At 39.2% G+C, this 19,246-nt stretch overlaps 1 protein-coding gene across 1 annotated transcript in view; it reads left to right on the top strand.

The window, feature by feature from the left end:
* Positions 1-19,246, top strand: part of UROC1 (urocanate hydratase 1) — a 41,896-nt gene that overhangs the window by 8,537 nt on the left and 14,113 nt on the right. The window contains exons 3-14 of the mRNA XM_027640653.1: positions 1,097-1,190; positions 1,841-1,900; positions 4,944-5,072; positions 5,712-5,773; positions 6,716-6,782; positions 7,357-7,500; positions 11,139-11,227; positions 11,685-11,747; positions 12,793-12,972; positions 14,427-14,524; positions 14,777-14,849; positions 15,920-16,041. Coding sequence (XP_027496454.1) covers positions 1,097-1,190; positions 1,841-1,900; positions 4,944-5,072; positions 5,712-5,773; positions 6,716-6,782; positions 7,357-7,500; positions 11,139-11,227; positions 11,685-11,747; positions 12,793-12,972; positions 14,427-14,524; positions 14,777-14,849; positions 15,920-16,041 — 1,181 coding nt within the window. The remainder of the gene's footprint in view (positions 1-1,096; positions 1,191-1,840; positions 1,901-4,943; positions 5,073-5,711; positions 5,774-6,715; positions 6,783-7,356; positions 7,501-11,138; positions 11,228-11,684; positions 11,748-12,792; positions 12,973-14,426; positions 14,525-14,776; positions 14,850-15,919; positions 16,042-19,246) is intronic.

The raw sequence follows: 19,246 nt of genomic DNA, 5'->3' as shown, positions 1-19,246 counted from the left end.
ACAATGAATGTGATCATGGCAGGAGCCCACTTGCTAAATCTGTAGAATATATGTTCCAGATCCTGGCTCATGAGCTGGACAGCGGATGTCTGATTTTTGTTTGTAGTTGGCACTCCTTAGTTGAACCTTTTCAGTGTAACTGTCTTCCCTGCACAAAACAAGGGCCCAGCAACTGAAGATCTGTGGTCCAATAAAAGGAAGATCTCTTAGAATCCATGGCAAATGATCCTAATTCACCTTTAGGAATTTCCAGCATCTGTAATGGTGGTGTTGCTTAGGGAAAAGGAAGGAGTAAAACTCTTCATGTGTGGTTATACTTTCTTTTGGTGTCACGCCTTAGAGACCTCAGCACAATTGTACTAAGACCTGTGCAAACACAGCAAAGGACCAGTCCCTGCCCTGAACAGCTATAGTACAAATCCCAGAGTAGAAGTTTTAGGGCAATTTCATATGACAAACAGATGGTGGAGGATAACAACGAAATGATTGCAGCACATTAGTGCCAGGAAACCTGACTTGGAATATATTTGTATTTCCCATGCCTCACCTCTCAACTTTCTAGATGAAGTGTATCCTAGTAAAAAGGCCCATATTTCTCCTAACTAGTTCACTTTTTGAGAGCTTCTTTGAGCCTGAAACTCAAGTCTTAGATAGTATCTTAAATAAAAAGGGTTGATGAGCCTGAAGACAATTTCCATTGCTGCTGTTTCCCTTGGTATTGCAGGATTTAGCTGCTTGGCCTTGGCCTCTGTATTAGAGGCCAGTTCCATCAACCCCCCCTCAAAAAAAAAAATCTAGTTAAAAAACCATGAGTTCTTGGCCACCATATTTATCAATTATGATTAGCAAATGATAAGCTGATTAAAATGTATTGGTTTTGTTTAGTTCTGATAATACTTAAAACCTGATTTACCTGTTAAGGTGCATATGTAATTCCAGATCTGCACTTTGGTTTTTTCTTCCCGCCCCCACTTCTCTCCTGAATAAAAGCCTGCAACTTAAACAAGTTTGAATATCCCTGGCATGCAGGGATATATCTGTGGTGTTTGTTGTGAGTTGGAGTGTTTCTTCTAAATTTCTGTGACTACCCTTTCAGAGCATACCCCATAGGAGAATACCCTTGCAAGACCAAATCAGCTGCTGCCATTATGTTGATGATCATGAATAATCTGGATCCCTCAGTGGCTCAGGTAAGGGGCAGTGAAAGGGAGCTGGATTCACAGGGCAGCAGCAAATCTGCGAGATACTTCCTGTATGTGCTGTCACATAAATACTAAAAAAATTAGACATACAGGAGCTCAGCTCATGGTACAGTGCTTCTACAACTTACCCTGAAAAATTAGTGCTGATACTTCCTGTGTCTTTGGAAGCTCATCCCTCAGGGACAGATAGGGGATTACAGGACCAAAGCACCACTCAGTGTAAGGTACCTTGTTGCAAATGGTAGGGGAGAGGCCATGCAGCTGTGCCCTGCTGGTCTTAAACTCCTCCAAGCTATGAATGCCAGTGGCAACCAAACCATGAGCTCACACGTTCCTTCTTTAGTGAGTTTATAGAGCTACTTGTCTGATAAAGAAACTGCAATCGAGGAATCACTTTGTAACATTCTGCATCCAAAATACTGTTGTTACAGTAATAAACACCTAATTTTGAAAAATAATACTCTTTTTTTTCTTAATTTGTCTTTTTTATGATGTTACTCTCTGATTTCAAGAACCTAGAGGGTTTTGATGCAATAAGCTCCAGAAAAGATTTATTACTGAGATTACAAAAATAGATCAGAGATACAGTGAGAGGTTTCAGAAGAGTGCTTGCCTGATTGTTAAATTGTCTTTTTCAGTTTCCTCAGGAACTTGTCACTTATGGAGGAAACGGGCAGGTCTTCAGCAACTGGGCACAGGTAGGACAGTGTTGGTTTTGCAGCTTGCTTAATAAAACCAGTTTCACCCTCCCCCACGCACAGTCTGCTTAAGCAGTTTGGGATAGTTCTTGGCAGTCATTGCCTCCAAACACTCCAAAACATCCTGTTTGGATAGAGGAATGCTCAGTTAGGAACTGCATAGATGGAGCGAGCTTTATTTAGTGAGGAGAGCACAGACAACCCAACAGAAATACTAAACATGACACCATGAACCTACCAAACTGTGTATGATGATGTAAAGACCAGCCTTGTCTTTCTTAGATGCGTATCTGTGTGCCTCTGTATTTTCCACAGATAGAGCCTAAGAAACTAGAAAGTGTATCTTATCTTTGTGTTACTTCTGCAACATTTTTTACAAGTAGCGGAATAAAAATAAGGTTTTGATTTAAGAAAGTGCAATTTTCAGTCTTTTTTCCTAGCAAATCAGGTTAGCTGTAAATATTCGTGCTAGCTGGCCAGTTCATGGTGCACTTTACTATGAACCCTGATCTTCTAAGAATAATGGCAGGTGGTTAAAAGTCTCTCTAAAATCAAAGCTAGGGTGTTTTAAGTTATGGTTGTATAATCTCTGTCCTCCTATATGAAAAAGGTCAACAAATACACTCACTTTAATCTGCAAAATGCATGTAGGAAGCATTTACAGGAGATCTTTGGAATCAGCAGCATATTTAGAATTATGATTTTGTGGGCCAAATTTATTGTCTTAAGAGAAAAATAAAAAGGTTCTCTGTCTGAATGCGCTGCAGGTGTGTGGCGGCAGGAGGAACATTGAACAAACCACCATCCTGAGTGTCTGTGGGTAGGCACAGATGTGGTTACTGTGAATGCCAAACCCACATGGTGCCTCCAGCCTCTGGGTGCCCCAAGGCCACAGAGTGGGGGCAGATGGAAATACACTTTTGAATTTTACAATGGGCCTGTAGAGAGCTACATCACACTGTGGAGGGCAGTGTCACTCCTGAGCACTGGGAAGGTCTTAATTTCTGATTCTGTAGCTTACATAAGCAAAAGCTGACTGAAGGAGACAGCTTCTGTCGTGAAGGATCACACATGCACCTTGTTGTGGCTCTATCTGGCCAGCACAGAATCCCAGCACAACTGATGTGCAAATGAAGTTCCCAGTTAGGGGAGAGGAATGGATTCCTCACCATAAGCATGGGACTGAGTGACCCAGGGATTCTTCCCAGTGGGGGGTTTTTCATTTGGGGTTAAAATTCATACTTCAGTTTCCTGATCTGGTAAATGGAAGTTAAATGGAAGACTTAGGCAGATTTTTGAGGCAAAACTGTTCTGACTTTTTTTGAAACAAAGGTGCCATGGCAATCCACACCATTTCTTTATTCTGTGTATCAATTAGTAAATGCCATTTAACTATTGCCTGTTGACTACATGAGTGCTACAGCATTTCTGAGGTGAGCAGTGCCAGCAGTTTATATAGTGGCCCTTATTGGCCTGACATTCCTTAGGCAGATGCTGGGCTGCAAGGTGAGGTAGAAGTGCTGCCAAAGTCAGAAATGTTCTCTTTTCTCTTGTTCTCATCCAAGCCAGACCTATGACCTGCAGTTGTTTTACAGCAGAACAAACAAAACATTTTTTGTTTTGCCTGCTTAGAGTAACAATCACATGAATGATTCAGTTGCCACAGAACATTTTATTCTCTTTGTAGCTTGAAAACAGCATGTTTAAAAAAAAATTATCATTGCAGAATTCCTAGGGAAAAAGTTCAGTTTGGTTTATATAATCCATGCAGACTTGTGCTTTTCTTCTGGACAATTTCAGATGAGAGAACTATATCCAGAGTTAACTTTACAAACCTGCAGATGACAGACCTTTTCTTTAAGCTCTGAAAGGCTTTCAGGCTTTTGCTTCCTTGTTACTAGTTATGCCTTTCAATGGAAAAAGATGTATTTATCTCACAGCTTCTAGTCCTATTAGAATATTTTTCCCAGGTTGCTAAAGAGTTGAGAGTTCAACCAGTTACCTGTTCTATCCTACAACCAGAACTTGATTGTTCAGCATTTTTCATGAAACAAAACCAAAATATAAAAAGCAACAGTAACTCTACGAACTTTTTCCTGTTCACTTTAACTTGCAGCTTGGGAAATTGACTGAATTAGAAAGGACTGGCCTCAAATCTGTACCATTTTTAATTCAGATCAAAGCCACAACTAAGAGCTTAAGTGCCCATGACAACTGGGTTTGTTTATTTGTCACTGATACTTTGTTTCTGTGTCCCTACGGAAACTCCAATTTCAAGTAATTATTGAATTCCAATATTGCATGGGAAAGCTTCTCTCAGACCTAGTTGTCACGTACTAAAAGTCCTGTGGAATATAATGGGCTTTGTCGTAGACAATGATGCATGAGAGTTAAATTTATAGCCAGCTTAGTTGATCAAAGTGTACTTTTTGGCGTTCATCAAGAGTAACTTTTGAATTATGCAGACAGAGTTGAGATGTATTTATTTGTATGCTCCTGGGTGTATCAAGGTGTTTCTTCAGTGTCCACAATGAAAGCACAAATTTTTATTTGAGAAGAAAAAACACTTCATTTTTAAGTGCACATTGTAATAGCCATTTATTGAAGAGAAAACAAGCATTGGAAGATCCTGAAATTCAGGTTAGGATCAACAAAAAGCATGAGTATTTAATAAATTTGATAGGAAAAATTTTGTAGTGTGACTTCAGAAACACTGCCAAAAAAGTACCAGATCCAAATGTTTAATCTCAAGATAAAATGAGAATGGTTTTAAAAGTGAAGGATTTCTGGGGTTTGTACTGGACGAATTATTCTGGAACTTATTCAGGCTTTTGCTAGTCGATGATTTATTTTTCCTGCTGAGTGATATCTCTTAAAGGACTTTATTAAAAGAAAGAATGTGTTGTGGCTGTTATTCCATATGTGAGTACACCTCGTTATGTCTATAGCTGCTTTCATTCTCAAAGTTTAGCAGCTTCACAAAAAGCCCATAAATGTAAGATGGAAGCAGACTCCTTCTTCTTTTCCTTGCTTTTCCTTTCAGTTCTGGTTGGTAATGCACTACTTGTCAGAGATGACAGAAGAGCAAACACTAGTAATGTACAGTGGGCATCCTCTGGGACTCTTCCCCAGCCATCCCCGTGCTCCTCGGTTAATCATTACTAATGGTATGGTAGGTATTAGCATCTTGTTTTCTTTTATGTCCTCTTCTGTTTAATTTTCAAGTACTGGCTGAATTAAAATATGATTCATATTATCCACATTTACAACAACATATGGGAGAATTTGGGGGCCAAATTCTGCAGCATTTATTCCAGTTCAGTTGCACTCATCTCATATGTGCTCATCTGCAGTGATGGAGGAAACAATCCTGTCTTTATCAGACAACTTCTGTTCTTACTCAGCCTGAGCTGTACATGTTCTTGACCAAAACAGTTCAACTAGGCTCAGTTTGGAAGATTTAAAAGCTCTCAGTAAGCAAAAAGATGATTATTAATCAGAGGCTCAGATATCTGGACTGCTTTGCTTGGAAGGCAAGCTGGACAAGTGAAAGTACTGGTTTATTGCCAGTCTTTTGAGCCATTCAATATCTCTCTCCCTGCAGGCTAGTTTTTGCATGGCAGTCACAGTGCCAGAAAGACTGGATTTCTTTTTTTCTTTCTTGATACTACAATGCGTGAAATAAAACACCTGAAGTACTTCTCCTGTTTTTCTATGTATGTGACCATAGTTAGAGAAATGTGGGCTGTCAAAAAGACCTGCTTGAATCTCTAATTTGCTTATCTGGATTCTATTTTGATTGTTTTCTTAGGTTATTCCCAACTATTCCTCCAGAGATGAATATGAGAAGATGTTTGCTTTGGGAGTAACAATGTAAGAAGATAGCTCACTATTAAAATGTATCAAATACTTGACTAAAATGTAATTCAGACATCAAGCAGTAGCTGGTTAAAATTTCTAATGCAGATGGATTTCAACTGTGCTGCATAAATTCCTGATGCTGCAAAGCATTAATGCATACTTAAGTGGAATTACTTTGGAGTTTGAGTTATGTTCAGCCACATATATAAGGATGTAATTGAGGTCTGCCAGGAATTAATATTAGGTTTATGTGAGAGACTTGGCTGAATGGCAGCCTGAAGCCTTAATCATAAACCACTTATAGCACTGGCTAGTTCCACTTTGCAGAGGTTGTTTTGCAATTTATGGAAAATATAAGTCATGAAACATTCTTTCAGGCTAAGAGAAACTTTGAAGTAGAAAATTATCTTTTTTTAAATGATTTTTATGGACTTTTTTACATTTTTACAAACTACTGTTAATCTAGTTGATGAGCACAAGATTATTATACATTTGGGTACCATGGAGAGAATAAATTAAAACAGCTGGAGAGCTGTCTCCCTCCTCTGGGACTTTAACAGAAATGTGAACAAACATTTTGAGCCAAAAACTTCAAAGACAACTACGTGTCTCAGAAGCACAAGTGGCACTGAAAACCAATGGCATAAATGTGCCAACGAGGTGAAAAGGAGTGTCCTTGTGTCCTAGTTACTATGTTAAATTCCAAGACAACTTTACCCTCAGCTTTTCATTGATGCAGTTTTGAACTCAATTAAATCAGCTAAGCACTCTTCTGAAAACATGTTGGTGCATTGCTAATGACAAAACTTCGTTAATATGTGAATTTGATAATAGCAGACCTTTAACAACAAATCAAAACACAGGTTTTTTTGGTTATACTGAAAACACGTGGAGTACAGAACTCATTCCAGCCTGAGGAAGATGTGGTCTCACAGCGTTCATTGCTGTCCCTAGGTATGGTCAGATGACTGCAGGGAGCTACTGCTACATTGGGCCTCAGGGAATAGTACACGGGACAGTGGTAAGAAACTGGGGAAAGGTCTATTTGTCAGTATGTTTTGGAGGAGGCTTTCTCCCATAGTGTCTGGTGACTGGAGTGAGTTGGGCTGTGGTGAGGGGATGTTCTGGCACTAAAGAAATTCTCATTGCCTGCTCCTTGAACAATTAGTGATTTTTCACTTAGATACATGTTATCTAAAGCACAGACCTGAAGGGATTTGCAGGGTCTCAATTTGAGCTCATATTTAGCTACAGTACATGAAGTACCAATTGACCAAATGTGTTCTATAAAAACCTTTTCTTGGCTGTTTTCCTTATCCACCCTTTGCAGCCAACCTTTACAAGTCCCTATACCTCAAGAGCAGCATATTGGGAAGCACTGATTATTCTGTTTCATGGTGAGAGAAATAAACATAATCAGGACAGATGGTTTCATAACATCATTTTGTAACATGTTTCCTTCTTAAAAGATTAAAACTGTTCACACGTTCAGTGACCACAGAGTTTGTCTGTTTGCAAAAGGGACAGAAGATTTTTAAATTTAAGGGACTCCAGAGAAAATATCTCCTGGTGATTGCTCTATTTGCTGTGTGCAGCTCACAGTGCTCAATGCAGGCCGTCGCTACTTGAAGGCAGAAGACCTGTCTGGGAAGGTGTTTGTGACTTCTGGTCTTGGAGGGATGAGTGGGGCTCAAGCAAAGGCTGCAGTCATTGCTGGGTGTGTGGGGATCATTGCAGAGGTGAGAGCAATGTTACATGTTCCTCAAGTAACCCTGACAAAAACTCAAGAAAGATACTCTTTTCTAAGATCTGTCTGTCCTTTTCATTGCTTAGCATTTTTCAATGCTATTCCTCTCTCTGTTCATACACTCACTGGATCAGACTGCAAGGGTATTATGACTGCTTCACAAATAACGAAGAATGATGCTGTTAGATGAGCTCTCAGTGCCTGAACTACCCTCATTTCATGTGTGAAAAGGTGGAACTTCTACAGGCAATTCCTGTGAGAATTCCTGCATTCTCTTATGCCAAAAATAGTCTATGTTATAAAGGTATGAATTATAATATATAACTTTGATTAATCTTTAAAGTCTCTGGCACCCTTATCAGGTGCAGTAGAAAGTACTCATTAAAAATGTTGGTGTGGTTCACTCATCAAGATTGAGCCTAATGAAGTTGCTTAGTATTGTCATTCCTTGAAGTCAATGGGATTTTTTAAAGTGAGCTTCTGAGGCAAATCACAAGCACTTACGAGAACTGCAGTTTGTTGAGAAAGAAGGTAAGTTCTGCTGAGAGAAAATGCTGATGGAGAAGTCCTGTAGTACCACTTCCTTTGTTTCTGAAGCTCTCCCACAGTATATATTCTTTGAACAGAGTCTCTCATCCTGATGTAATGTTTCTCTGTTCTAAATATGTTAAAACAGCCCAGTTATTTCCTCCCATAAACAAAGACAATCTAATAATGATTTGGGATTCAAAGAGCGCTAATGCCCAAGCAATCGCAATAGTGGGTAACAGGATCCACTGGATCCACAGATATCCTCAGGTATATCTAATGCACAACACCAATATAATAATTTGGGAAAGCATATATGCCTGTATGTTTCGAGTGAAATACATTTTCATATAAGAAAGTAACATTAGGTGCTCCCAATACCTGCCTTTTTCAACTCCTAATCTTATCGCAGGGTTCTGTTCTAACAGCCAGATGGAAGGATGGAGAAACACTGCCACAGCTTTTAAAAGAGATTGCTGCTCTGCAATTCTGTGAAAATGGTAGTGGCTATTTTTAATGCTATTGATTATTGAGAAACATAAAATAAACATTTCCACACATTTCTTTTGTCATGACTGTCTTGGAATTCAGAGCAGATACAGAATTGGCAGAGCAGATACAGAATTGAACAAAATGCATTGAGCTCTCCTGAGTGTCTGTGGGTGATGGGATGTTTTTACTGCTGCAGAGGAAGAGGGATTTTTGAGAATTCTGAACTCCAGTCAGAGCTGAATGAAGTGGGAGTTTAGCCTTGTCAGCTAAAGTCATTTATAGATAGTTCACTGGGAACCCTCTGTTGTGGCCACGTCACGTTGCAATAGAAAGGATAAGAATATTGCAACCTGACCTGTAGTAGCTACAATTAAACTTCAAAACATAATGGGTCAGACTGCCTACATGGTGTGCAGTAAACCTGACTGCTCTGCTCAGCTCAAGTCTTGTTCATGGAAGGCTGGGGCTTCACCTGCTTTACAACAGTGGTGGAAAAGTGGTTTTGTTGGCATGTGAGTCTTGTGTGTATTTGCGATCTCCTCAGACACCCTCTGCAGATGAAATAAATTTATTCAATTTACTATTGAATAAATTATTAATGAATAAATTATCTTTATTCAGACTTCTGTCATCATGATCTCTCAAATGCTGGAATACAAAGGCAAGACTCCTGTGAATGCTGTTCATGGCTCTCCTTTGTCCTTTTCATCTCTACGGCTGCAGATGATTTTGTTCAGGGGACTGAATATTGCCTGGTTTTTATCTCCTGTGAGATGATCCTTGTCGGAAATGAGTCTCAGGAGCACATGTGGATAACCATATATATGTACATATTATTTGTTTAAGAAACTATTTATGCAAATGGCATTGAATTGTGCAAGAGATATCGCTTTATCAGCCAGGGCTTACGAAGCTCTGACAGAAGGGATTAATGGTGCAAGTCTTTTACCTCTTCTGTTTGACAGGAAGCAGATTGTAATTTTATGAAATAATTGCGTGGAGGGCCAGACTGTCTCCTCAGAGCTGCACTGGGCTCTCTGGGGTTACATTGGAGGCAACATTTGGCCGTCAGCTTTGTGCAATTTTTTAAAACTACCAAGATGCTGATGAAAAATGAGCATATTTTTAAAAGTGTGTTTCAAAGGAAGCTAGTTTTCTTGAGTATGCTGGCAAGTCTGTGAAGGACTAAGAATGTCAGAGAGGGCTAAAGTAAAATATGTAGGATGTGGTAAAATTTAAATAGATCTGATCTGTGTTATGTGGGGATTTAAATGAACCCAATTCCTGTAACTCATACAGACCACTTAATATCTTTCCTCCTGCGCTGATTTAAATAACTCAAAAGAAGCTGTCCCCCACGGCACCTGACTTTATTGAATAATTCCATTGGCAGTGACACTGTTATTATCATAATCTGGGGTTTTGGAAGGATAGCCTTTGTTACTGATGTGGAAAATTATGGAAGGTTTCTCATGCTAAGAATAATTGGGAAAGAAAAGGTTTCCTGGTGTTTAAGCAACTCCTAAATACAGAACCTAATTAATTAACATGTAAATACCTTCTTAATGAGAAAAAATGAAAATGATGGGAATGGAATATAGAGAAGTAAAAAATGCTTTCATGAAATAGTGGAAGTTAGTCAGGTTGTGTGTTCTCATGCACACACATCACTGTGGGGGTTTTAAATCTGTTGCTACCACAGAAAATTGGCTTAAATTAATTTTGCCACTTGCTTTATGCCAATGATAGCTCATTATAAAAGTATTAATCGATGTGCAAGTTCATATGTTGGCACACATTCCATATTAATGGTTCAAAGCCTCCACAGTTTGTCCATCCATTTATACTTTTATCCAGCTGTCTCTTAGGCACATACACACTGGTACATGCAGAAGCTGAGCCCAGAAGAGAGTACAGATTTGGGATTGAGCTTGTTTGGAGCTTCAAATTTTAAACAAGGGAAGACAGTTTTATTTTGGTCTGGGCTATTTTTTGGTGGCATTAGCCAGCTGGGACAAGAAAGTGCTTTCTTCTTTTCCATGTTTGGTTGAGATTTTCAACCAACAGTCCAAGTACAAAAGCAAGGGTTAATTTTATTCAGCAAACCTTTATCTTGGGCAGCCTGGCAGAAACATCTCTCTGAACTGATCAAAGAAAATATTTTCTTAATCAATTAAAACCACAATTTTCACAAGAAATAGCCAGATTTGAAAAATAAATTGGAAACATTTTTGCTTTTTAACATACTCATGAAGAAAAACAATAACTAAAGTTGGCAGAAAAATATTACCTCTTGTACAATTTTAATGATAAATTTTTGTTTGTAGAATATTTTGGGAAGTGATGTATCAAGTGTATTTCTTGCTTTGAGCCTGGAGTAAAAGAGAACAAAAAGTGTAAAAAAAATCAGAGGTGAAAAATAAGTATTTGAACAACAATTATATATATTATATCTTTATTATATATAGACATAGGTAAATCTCAAGGTAAGAGCAGGGCTATTACCTTTACCTTTTTGCTGCTCTTTCTTGTAGGCTAATTGAAAAACTAAAGGTAAAAGTGACTACATAGGGGAAATGGTAGTTTTCAGATCTCTGCTGTTACTCCCAGGTCGATGAAGCAGCACTTCTGAAACGTCACAAGCAGGGATGGCTGATGGAAATCTCTGACAACCTGGACCATTGCATTGCTCGCCTTAGGTATGACTTGCAACATAATTCAGTGAGTTTATCTCTGCTTCCTAACCCTCACTTCACATCTTTCTGCCTTGTGCCATTTTTATGTACATGTCAGAGGGGTTGAGGGATGCTCTTCTTATTCCAGGTTTGCTTTGGAATGTGATTCCAATTTCCCAAACTGCAGCAGTCATTATTAGTGACTATTAATGCTTCATATCATTTGAATATGTTAAATGTGTCTTCATTCTGTTTCATGAATATGCATAGAGCAATTACAACTGATGTTACACTTGAAGCATCACTCAAGTTTTATGGAATCAGTGATTAACAATTATGCAGAGGTTGAAAGATCTGTTTTCTAGATAAGTGTTGAAAACTACATACAGACTTTTGCTGGGTTTGATTCTGTGTGGGACTTACACTTTGCAAGATAGAATGAGGTGCATTTTCTTCAACCCATCTTTTTATTCTATTCTAGAGAAGCAAGAAAGAATAAGATTGCCCTTAGTTTGGGTTACCATGGGAATGTGGTAGATCTATGGTAAGTAGTATGTATGGATAATAGATACATTAATGCTCTGGCTTGTTAGTCAATCTGAAATTAATTCTCAAACTTGGAAGATATATTAAATCTATTGCTGAGTACATTACTCTAGATGTAAATGAAAAAGTATTGTCAAAAGAGAGATGTTCATCCTCGTGTTCCAGTTCCCAGTTGCTTCTCATGCTCCTCCTTTCCTCATGGAACAATAAATGACTTAGGAAAAGAAATTCTAAGATTCTTCCTTGGATTAAGAAAGAATTTATCTGCTTCCTTCTAATCTTTCACTAATTGGATTGCAAGAAAATGTCTTTGATTTCAGTGAATCATAGACATGTTCAGGTTGGAAGGGGCCTTAAAGATCATCTAGTTCCAACCCCCCTGCCACAATCAGAGAACCTACCATGAGACCAGGTTTACCAGGCTCCCAACCAGCCTGGTCTTGAACATCTCCAGAAATGGCAAGTCCACAACCTACCTGGACAACTTGTACCAGTTCTTACCACCCTTATAATAAAAAATTTCTTGTTCATATCTAATCTAAACTGTCCCTCTGTCAGCTTAAGGCTACTCCTCCTTTTCCTATCACTATATGCCCTCATGAAAAGTCCCTCTTCAGCCTTCTTGTAAGCCTCTTTGGGTACTGGAAGGCTGCTATAAGTGAAGAATAGAAGTACTGAGATATTGATTAAATAAAAATAATAAAATAATGGGTAGAAATTCTGGTGTTCTTGAGGCTTTATTCAATGGTAACTCTTGTCACACCACATACCAAGGGCTGAGGCTGACCAGTGAGACTGGTAGGTCATACTGGTATCCAACTCATCCATCAGGATTCCTGCACAGGTAAATGTGGAGTATAAAAGTTGCACCTAAATCTTCAGTACCATCACTTCCTACCTCCTGGCTTAGCCTCCTGCAAAGCCTTAGCCAAGGGCCTACTGTCACAAACAACCTTTTGGGTTGGAAGAAATTCTCCTGGAAGAGGAGCCAGACTGTGAAATGACAACTTATGTTCAAACATTCCATTTACTGTCTTCCCCAGGGAGAGGTTGGTCTATGAGCTGGACAAAACAGGAGAGCTGCTGGTTGATCTGGGGTCTGATCAAACTTCTTGTCACAACCCATTTAATGGGGGGTACTATCCAGTACAGCTTGGCTTTGAGGAAGCAAAGCAGCTCCTTTCCACTGATCCAGGGAAGTTCCGGACCCTGGTACAAGAGAGGTAAATGTTTTGGCAATACATCTTTTTAACCTTTAAGTTTAGTTGCTCTGCAAGTAATCAGATCTCTGTCTCTCTTTCAAGAACTCTCTCTTAGATTTTTTTGTTTGTTTTTTTCATTAGAAATCTGGGATAAAGTTGCACTATTAATCCTTGTACATCTATCAGTCACAATCTGGCAGACGTCACCTACCCGCAAATTTAGGAATATTCTGTATTGTATAAGATCAGAAGTTTGAACACTAATGATTCATTTCATTTCTATAAATCCCTAAATTGCATTAGGTTTTAAAAATCTGGGACAATAAGTATAATTCCATGTAGTCTTCCATTTGCTCCAGGTTCACTGAATATAGCAAAAAGCCCCAATGAGCAAGCCAGAAGTCCATCTAGCCTGCCATGTATTGCTGGCTTCTGGCCAGCAAGATGTTTTTAAGGAAGGATATAAGAAGGGGAAATCTCCCCCAGTCACTCCCCACAGGTTGCTGCAACTGTAAGTAAGTTCTGTTTAGCATCTTGATTTCAGGAAGCTACTCTTGATTTACAAGTTTGCAAGTGAAATTGGACATTATAAAGGGAGCAATTTGCCATAATTTATATACAAATAAAGCAGTGCTATAGTTCTCAACTGGTCCTTTCAAGGAGAATGCTCCTACACTGGTCTTATTCACCTTGAATATTCCTGGTGGAGACCTCTTACCAGTAGAAGGTAGAATATGGGCATAACATCTATTCGACTTTGGATGAGGGACCAATAAGGACTTTTCCTGTTTCCCCAATTCTGTGTCATACTAATCAAAGACAAAGGTAACAGAAAGGTAAATTTTTGTGAGGAACTCATTTCTAACAAGCTAGATTTGGCCTAAAAAAAAAATCCATTCTCATTTGATAGTCATTGATTTACCTCTAGAACTCCAAGAGGTTACACCCATGTGTGTACAAGTCTGTATGCAACTATGCATTGATATGAGAACTAGTTAATATTAAGTGGAAATGGTGTCACAGGGACCAGCCCTGAGGCAGGCCCACTATTGGAAAGAAAGGGCCATTTGGGCTGTTTTGGCCAAGGGTGAGGCCAGAACAATGATGTTTAGCCATTTTCAGCTTTTCTGTCTCTGCTCTGGGAATTTCTGAAACCGTTGAGCAGTTTTATGTAGATTGTTTTTTGTTATTACTCTCCATCCCCAGATCTGGCTGCACTGTTTTGCTGAAAGACGTGACCCCTCATTGCCAGTGAATGAAGTTTCCTTAATGAGTGTAAATTACTTCAAGATTTGGGTGTGCTATAGAGACTGAAAGCATCTCAACTGATGACTTCGGGGTTTATGTGTGAATTTATCTGGGGTCTTTCCTTTCCATCTGTCTCCCCCTACTCCCATACCTTTAGTGAGTTCACAGTATTATTCTTTTTGATATTTCATCAATCTCAAGAATAACTGTTTTCTTCTTTGTTGCAGTCTGAGGAGGCATGTGGCTGCTATTAACAAACTTGCTGATAAGGGCATGTTTTTTTGGGATTATGGCAATGCTTTTCTCTTGGAAGCTCAAAGGGCTGGTGAGTAGATCCTGGATTTGTAGGTGGAAACAAGGGCAATCCTGCATGCATCTTCCCAGTTGCATATGTTGGTAGGATGGGGTTGGCCACTGTGTTATTTTAACTCTTTAGCCTCTCTTTTTCTCTTGTTCTCTGAGACCCCTGGGCCTCCCTGAATGAGATACAGCCTTCATGGGAACCTAGGTGCAGTAGGGGTTTACCTTTTATGGGTCTTTTTTCACTGAATCGCTGACTATTAAAATTCTTTTATAGGTGCTGATGTTGAGAAAAAAGGAGCAAATAAAACAGAATTTCGATATCCTTCCTATGTTCAGCACATCATGGGGTATGTTGGGCAGTTTGGAATATGCTCTTAAGTGCCTTGTGACTCCCTCTGTTTAGGGGAGAGTACTACAGAGATTAGTGCAAATTTGCAGTGCACTATGAAGGATCAAAAGGAGGCAACAGCAGTTGGAAAACTGATCTTGCAGGTGTTATGCTAGAGTTAGTCTGGGCTGAAACATTGCCAAATCAAAACTCTCCACTTCTTCACATGAATTAGCTGCATTTTTTTTTTCTATGAATTTTCCTTTAAGCAGTTCTACTCAAAAGAAGAGCCAGGTCACAGCTTCAAACTGTAACTACAGGCAATTTCACTTGTGGGTGCTAAAAATTGAGAGCAGTCTCTTCAGAGCAGTAGAACCCAATTCCAAATCATCAAAGCCACTGAAGTTAAAAGCATGTCTGAAGGAGGACATTTGTCTGCCCATGTCACCAGCCTCTTTCCCAAGCTGTACATGCTGCTTGTGGAAACAACTGAGCCCAGGAGATATGTTGAGGGACTGGATTTATAACTCATTTTTCCTCTGACTCATGCTTTAACTTGCCTGTGCCATGTGAATAAGAGCTTGAATGTAGAGTAAGGCACCAACCAGACTAGATCTTTTCTTCCGGACCTCAACTGAAGCGTGTCTCACTATTGTATGTAAACAATGTGGGCAGCAAATGAGTCTGGACTCAGGCACTTGTTCAGAACCTACACTTGCCTGATAGTGCAGATGCACCCAGGGTTAACCTGGGTTAAGGACACAAAGACCAGGCAGCAGGCAGAGTATATTTGATGAAAGAGAAGAAAAACTGCAAGTCATCTGATGATGCACTTGTTTGATTGAACTGCCTAACATGACTATCAAAATTCTGGCCTGGCTGTATTTTTATACACCAGTCAATGGCTGCATGAAACACCACTGTTTAATTTCTCAGTTAATGGTCCTTGATGCTTCTGTTTGGATTAGTTCATTGAAAATGTTTCAAATTCTTCTGTCTCCAGCTAATGAAAGAAAAGCACTGCTAGCAGCCAGGATAAATAAGGAAAGAATTTCAACTATCTCTTAATGAAACATGTTCTATTCCCAGGGACATTTTTTCCCTGGGATTTGGGCCATTCCGCTGGGTTTGTACCTCAGGTGACCCAAAGGACCTTGCTACGACTGACTCCATTGCCATGTCAGTGCTGGAGGACTCTATACGTAAGGGAGGTAAGACATCATCCTGTACCTCTGTCACTGGGGCTGCTTCTGGAGAGAGAAGGAAACTGAGAGTTGGGAAATGTGTGTTAGCTTTTGGCTTAAAACACAGAAAGTAGGCTCTTTCATTTTCCATGTGGGCAGAAAATCCTGCTGTTCTCCAAACTCCTGTAAGGAGCGTAACCAGTAGGTAAAACATAAAAACACCACAGATGTTGATCCCAAAGCTATTGTGCAATTTTGGCTAAGAACCTTTATTTTAATTTTGTTACAGGTTTTCCTGAAATTTGTCACCTTGAAACTTTAAGGCAAACAGTATCTTTCATCAAAAGGTCTCCAAAAGTAATTTAAGGAGTCAAATTGCTTTGCCCCCTGTCTCACAGGTGAATGAGGCATGGGAATCCAGGGAGGTTTTCAGCAGGTTAACAAGGAGATCAGTGGCAGGAAACCCAGGTTTCATGGGTGTGGTGCTCCATCCAGTGTCATTTTTTTGTGATTACAATTTTGAGGGTTCTTCTGTCATTTGTTAGTAAATTGTCAACTATTTCCATTCACTGGTGGATTCAACTTAGAATACCTGCACGGCTTTGTGTGCTACTCTAGGATCTAGGAATTATACTGTCTTTCACTCTTCCACATCCCTGAAAGTGGAATTATTACTGTTATCCCCTGCTTAGGAATGGAAATTGAAAGAAAGTTAATTTTGTGTCAACAAACATTATTCCTGATCTCCCAGGTTGCAGTGGAAGGGTCCTACTTCTTTCCTTTTCTTGGTCCACCTTTACAGTCAGACAGCAGACTCAAAGACTTGTCACTGTCTCCCAGCACTGAAGTCCTCAGCTTTTTTATCTCCAGAGAGCAGAGCTTTATGCTTTTCAGAATCAACAAAATTATCCTTGAATTCTGAGGAATTCCTTGGGATCAAAAGGAAAAGGTTCACAAATCCAAAGCGTATTTTATGAGAAGGAGAGCATAATATTTTTTTCCCTGGTAATAATTGAAATATTTCTTACTTCTTTAGTGAAAGTCATCATTGAAATATGAATAGAATTGTGAAAATTTTGAATGCCCTCCTGTTAGCTCTAAAACAATTATCACTGTGAGGCTCCTGAGTGGTATTTCTGAAAAGGATATATACCATGTTCAGATGTGTCTCATTTGGAACAAAACTACTGATGTCTTCCTATAATGTAAGGCTGGTGTTCAGCCTCCTTTTCCTCCCAGGAGGTGAGTTATTGATAGAGTGGGTCTGACCCTGCAAGATCCTTAGTTCTGTCTATTCTGCTAATCTTTCCTTAGGAGTCATCTTCAAAAAATGCAAAAACCCAGAAGTGCTTACTCTGGTCTACGGATATTGAAACTTCTATGTTTTTAAAACTGGTCCCTTGGCTGTATTGAAGGGAGGGTGAAATCCAATACTGTAGTGCTGGATCTGTCTTCAGAAATTTGCAGTAATTTTTCTGCCATGTACTGCAGCCTCCAGAGATCTTCTCCCAGGACTGAAGCAATGCATGACCTTTGGATGGTTTGCATTGCAAGACTGGGAAATGAATCAGTTACTGTGTACATAACAGTATGGGGGTGTTTATATAGATGTAATGTAAAGCTGTGGAGAGAAGTCTCTTGCACAGATGAAAAGCATTGAACTATTGCTTGTGTATTTTTTATTTAAGTGAAAAATTACATTTTAAAAAAATCCCAACAAGTGAAAACAGAATTAAGGGCAAGGCTATTATTCGATTTGCTGTTGAATTTGGCAGGACAAGGGGAATTTGATTCAAAGAGAAAGGAAAACTGAATTTGGGCAGAAAATAAACAGCTATTCATTCATACTTGTTCTTGAATATTCCACCTGCTGTCCACTTTCTATGAGGCCTGGGTTTGGACCAAAGTTCAGGGTCTGGATATCCTCACACATATCTAAATCTGAACGCACCTTTGAAATTTATGAAAGAATCCATTATAAAAACAGAATGAAAACTCCACAGAGCTTAAGTCTGTTGCATTCTAAGTCTAAACTTTGGACCTGGCCTTGGGTCCAATGTTAACTATTCATTTTGTTTTGTGGTGATGAAGTTTTTTGCTTAGAATTTTTTCACAGTTTGTAAGGTTTATGTAGTTTCATTATCTGCTTCCACTTCTAATGTACCTGAGCTTTTAAGATCACTTTTGCATGAGATGCAGCACTGATTATTGGTGTGTAACTTGGATTTACAATCTCTGTGATAATTTGAAGGTTGAGCTGATGCATAACAATATAAATCTCCCAAGAGCAAAGGGAGCCAGTGGGACTATTTCTCTGAGTACCCAGTGCTTTCTAGTGTCTTTAAAACTCTAAATATGTACAAGGGCCTATGAAATACCATAAGCAACACAGTAACTTACCTGACTTCAAAACACATTCCTGTTGGGATGGGTAGGTAAGGCAGCAGTACAGCAAATGAGACACATGGAGTTACTCTCAAGTTAAGGTTATTCTATAAGAAGCTGTAAGATTTTTTTCAGTTGCAGGAAGACTAAATAAGAGGTAGGATTCCTCACTTCCCCAGGGATAACTGATGAAATCAAACTTTGGATATACCACTATTTAGGAGAGAGAATATGACTGTTTATTGTTGCTGGCTGGGAGGGACAGATATGCTGAGTTGAGATACGTCCTTGTAGCCAGTATTCTCATCTGGCTTCTCTTCTGGATATGTTCTGAAGAATTTACAGACAGTAAGATCTTTTCTATAAGTCTTTGCACTGTGAAGTATAAAATGTGGTAGATACTCTCTGAGATAGTTTATAGAAGTGATAGAAAAGATCCCTTCTCTTTTTTTTTTTTTTGTAACAGTAACTCCTGTGAACTCATTAAATATCTATAGTAATCTAAGTGAACACTGCCCATTGCTTTCTAGAGGCTACTTCCTTAAAGCTTATGAGTGGCAGCACAATCCTATTAGGACAGCACTAGCAGATGTTTCATCTTTTACTCCCTGAGAAGTGAAGTGCTGACATGTTAATCCTCACAGCAGAGTTTAGAAGCTATCACTCGGAGCCAACCCCTAGAGCACTGACAGGTCTTCTTAGGATCATTAAAGCTCTCTGTATGGAAGGCCTGTCTCTGCAGGAATGAGCATATTTTTCATTTCCATTTAACAACGTGTTTAACACACGTTAAATATGAGTATCTTGCATCTTCCTCTCTCCTTTTTTGACTTTTGCTCTGCATAAC

The sequence above is a fragment of the Corapipo altera genome, unplaced genomic scaffold (assembly GCF_003945725.1).
Source record: "Corapipo altera isolate COAL_440 unplaced genomic scaffold, ASM394572v1 55, whole genome shotgun sequence".
Classification (NCBI taxonomy): domain Eukaryota; kingdom Metazoa; phylum Chordata; class Aves; order Passeriformes; family Pipridae; genus Corapipo; species Corapipo altera.
This window is presented reverse-complemented; position numbering and strand designations above follow the sequence as displayed.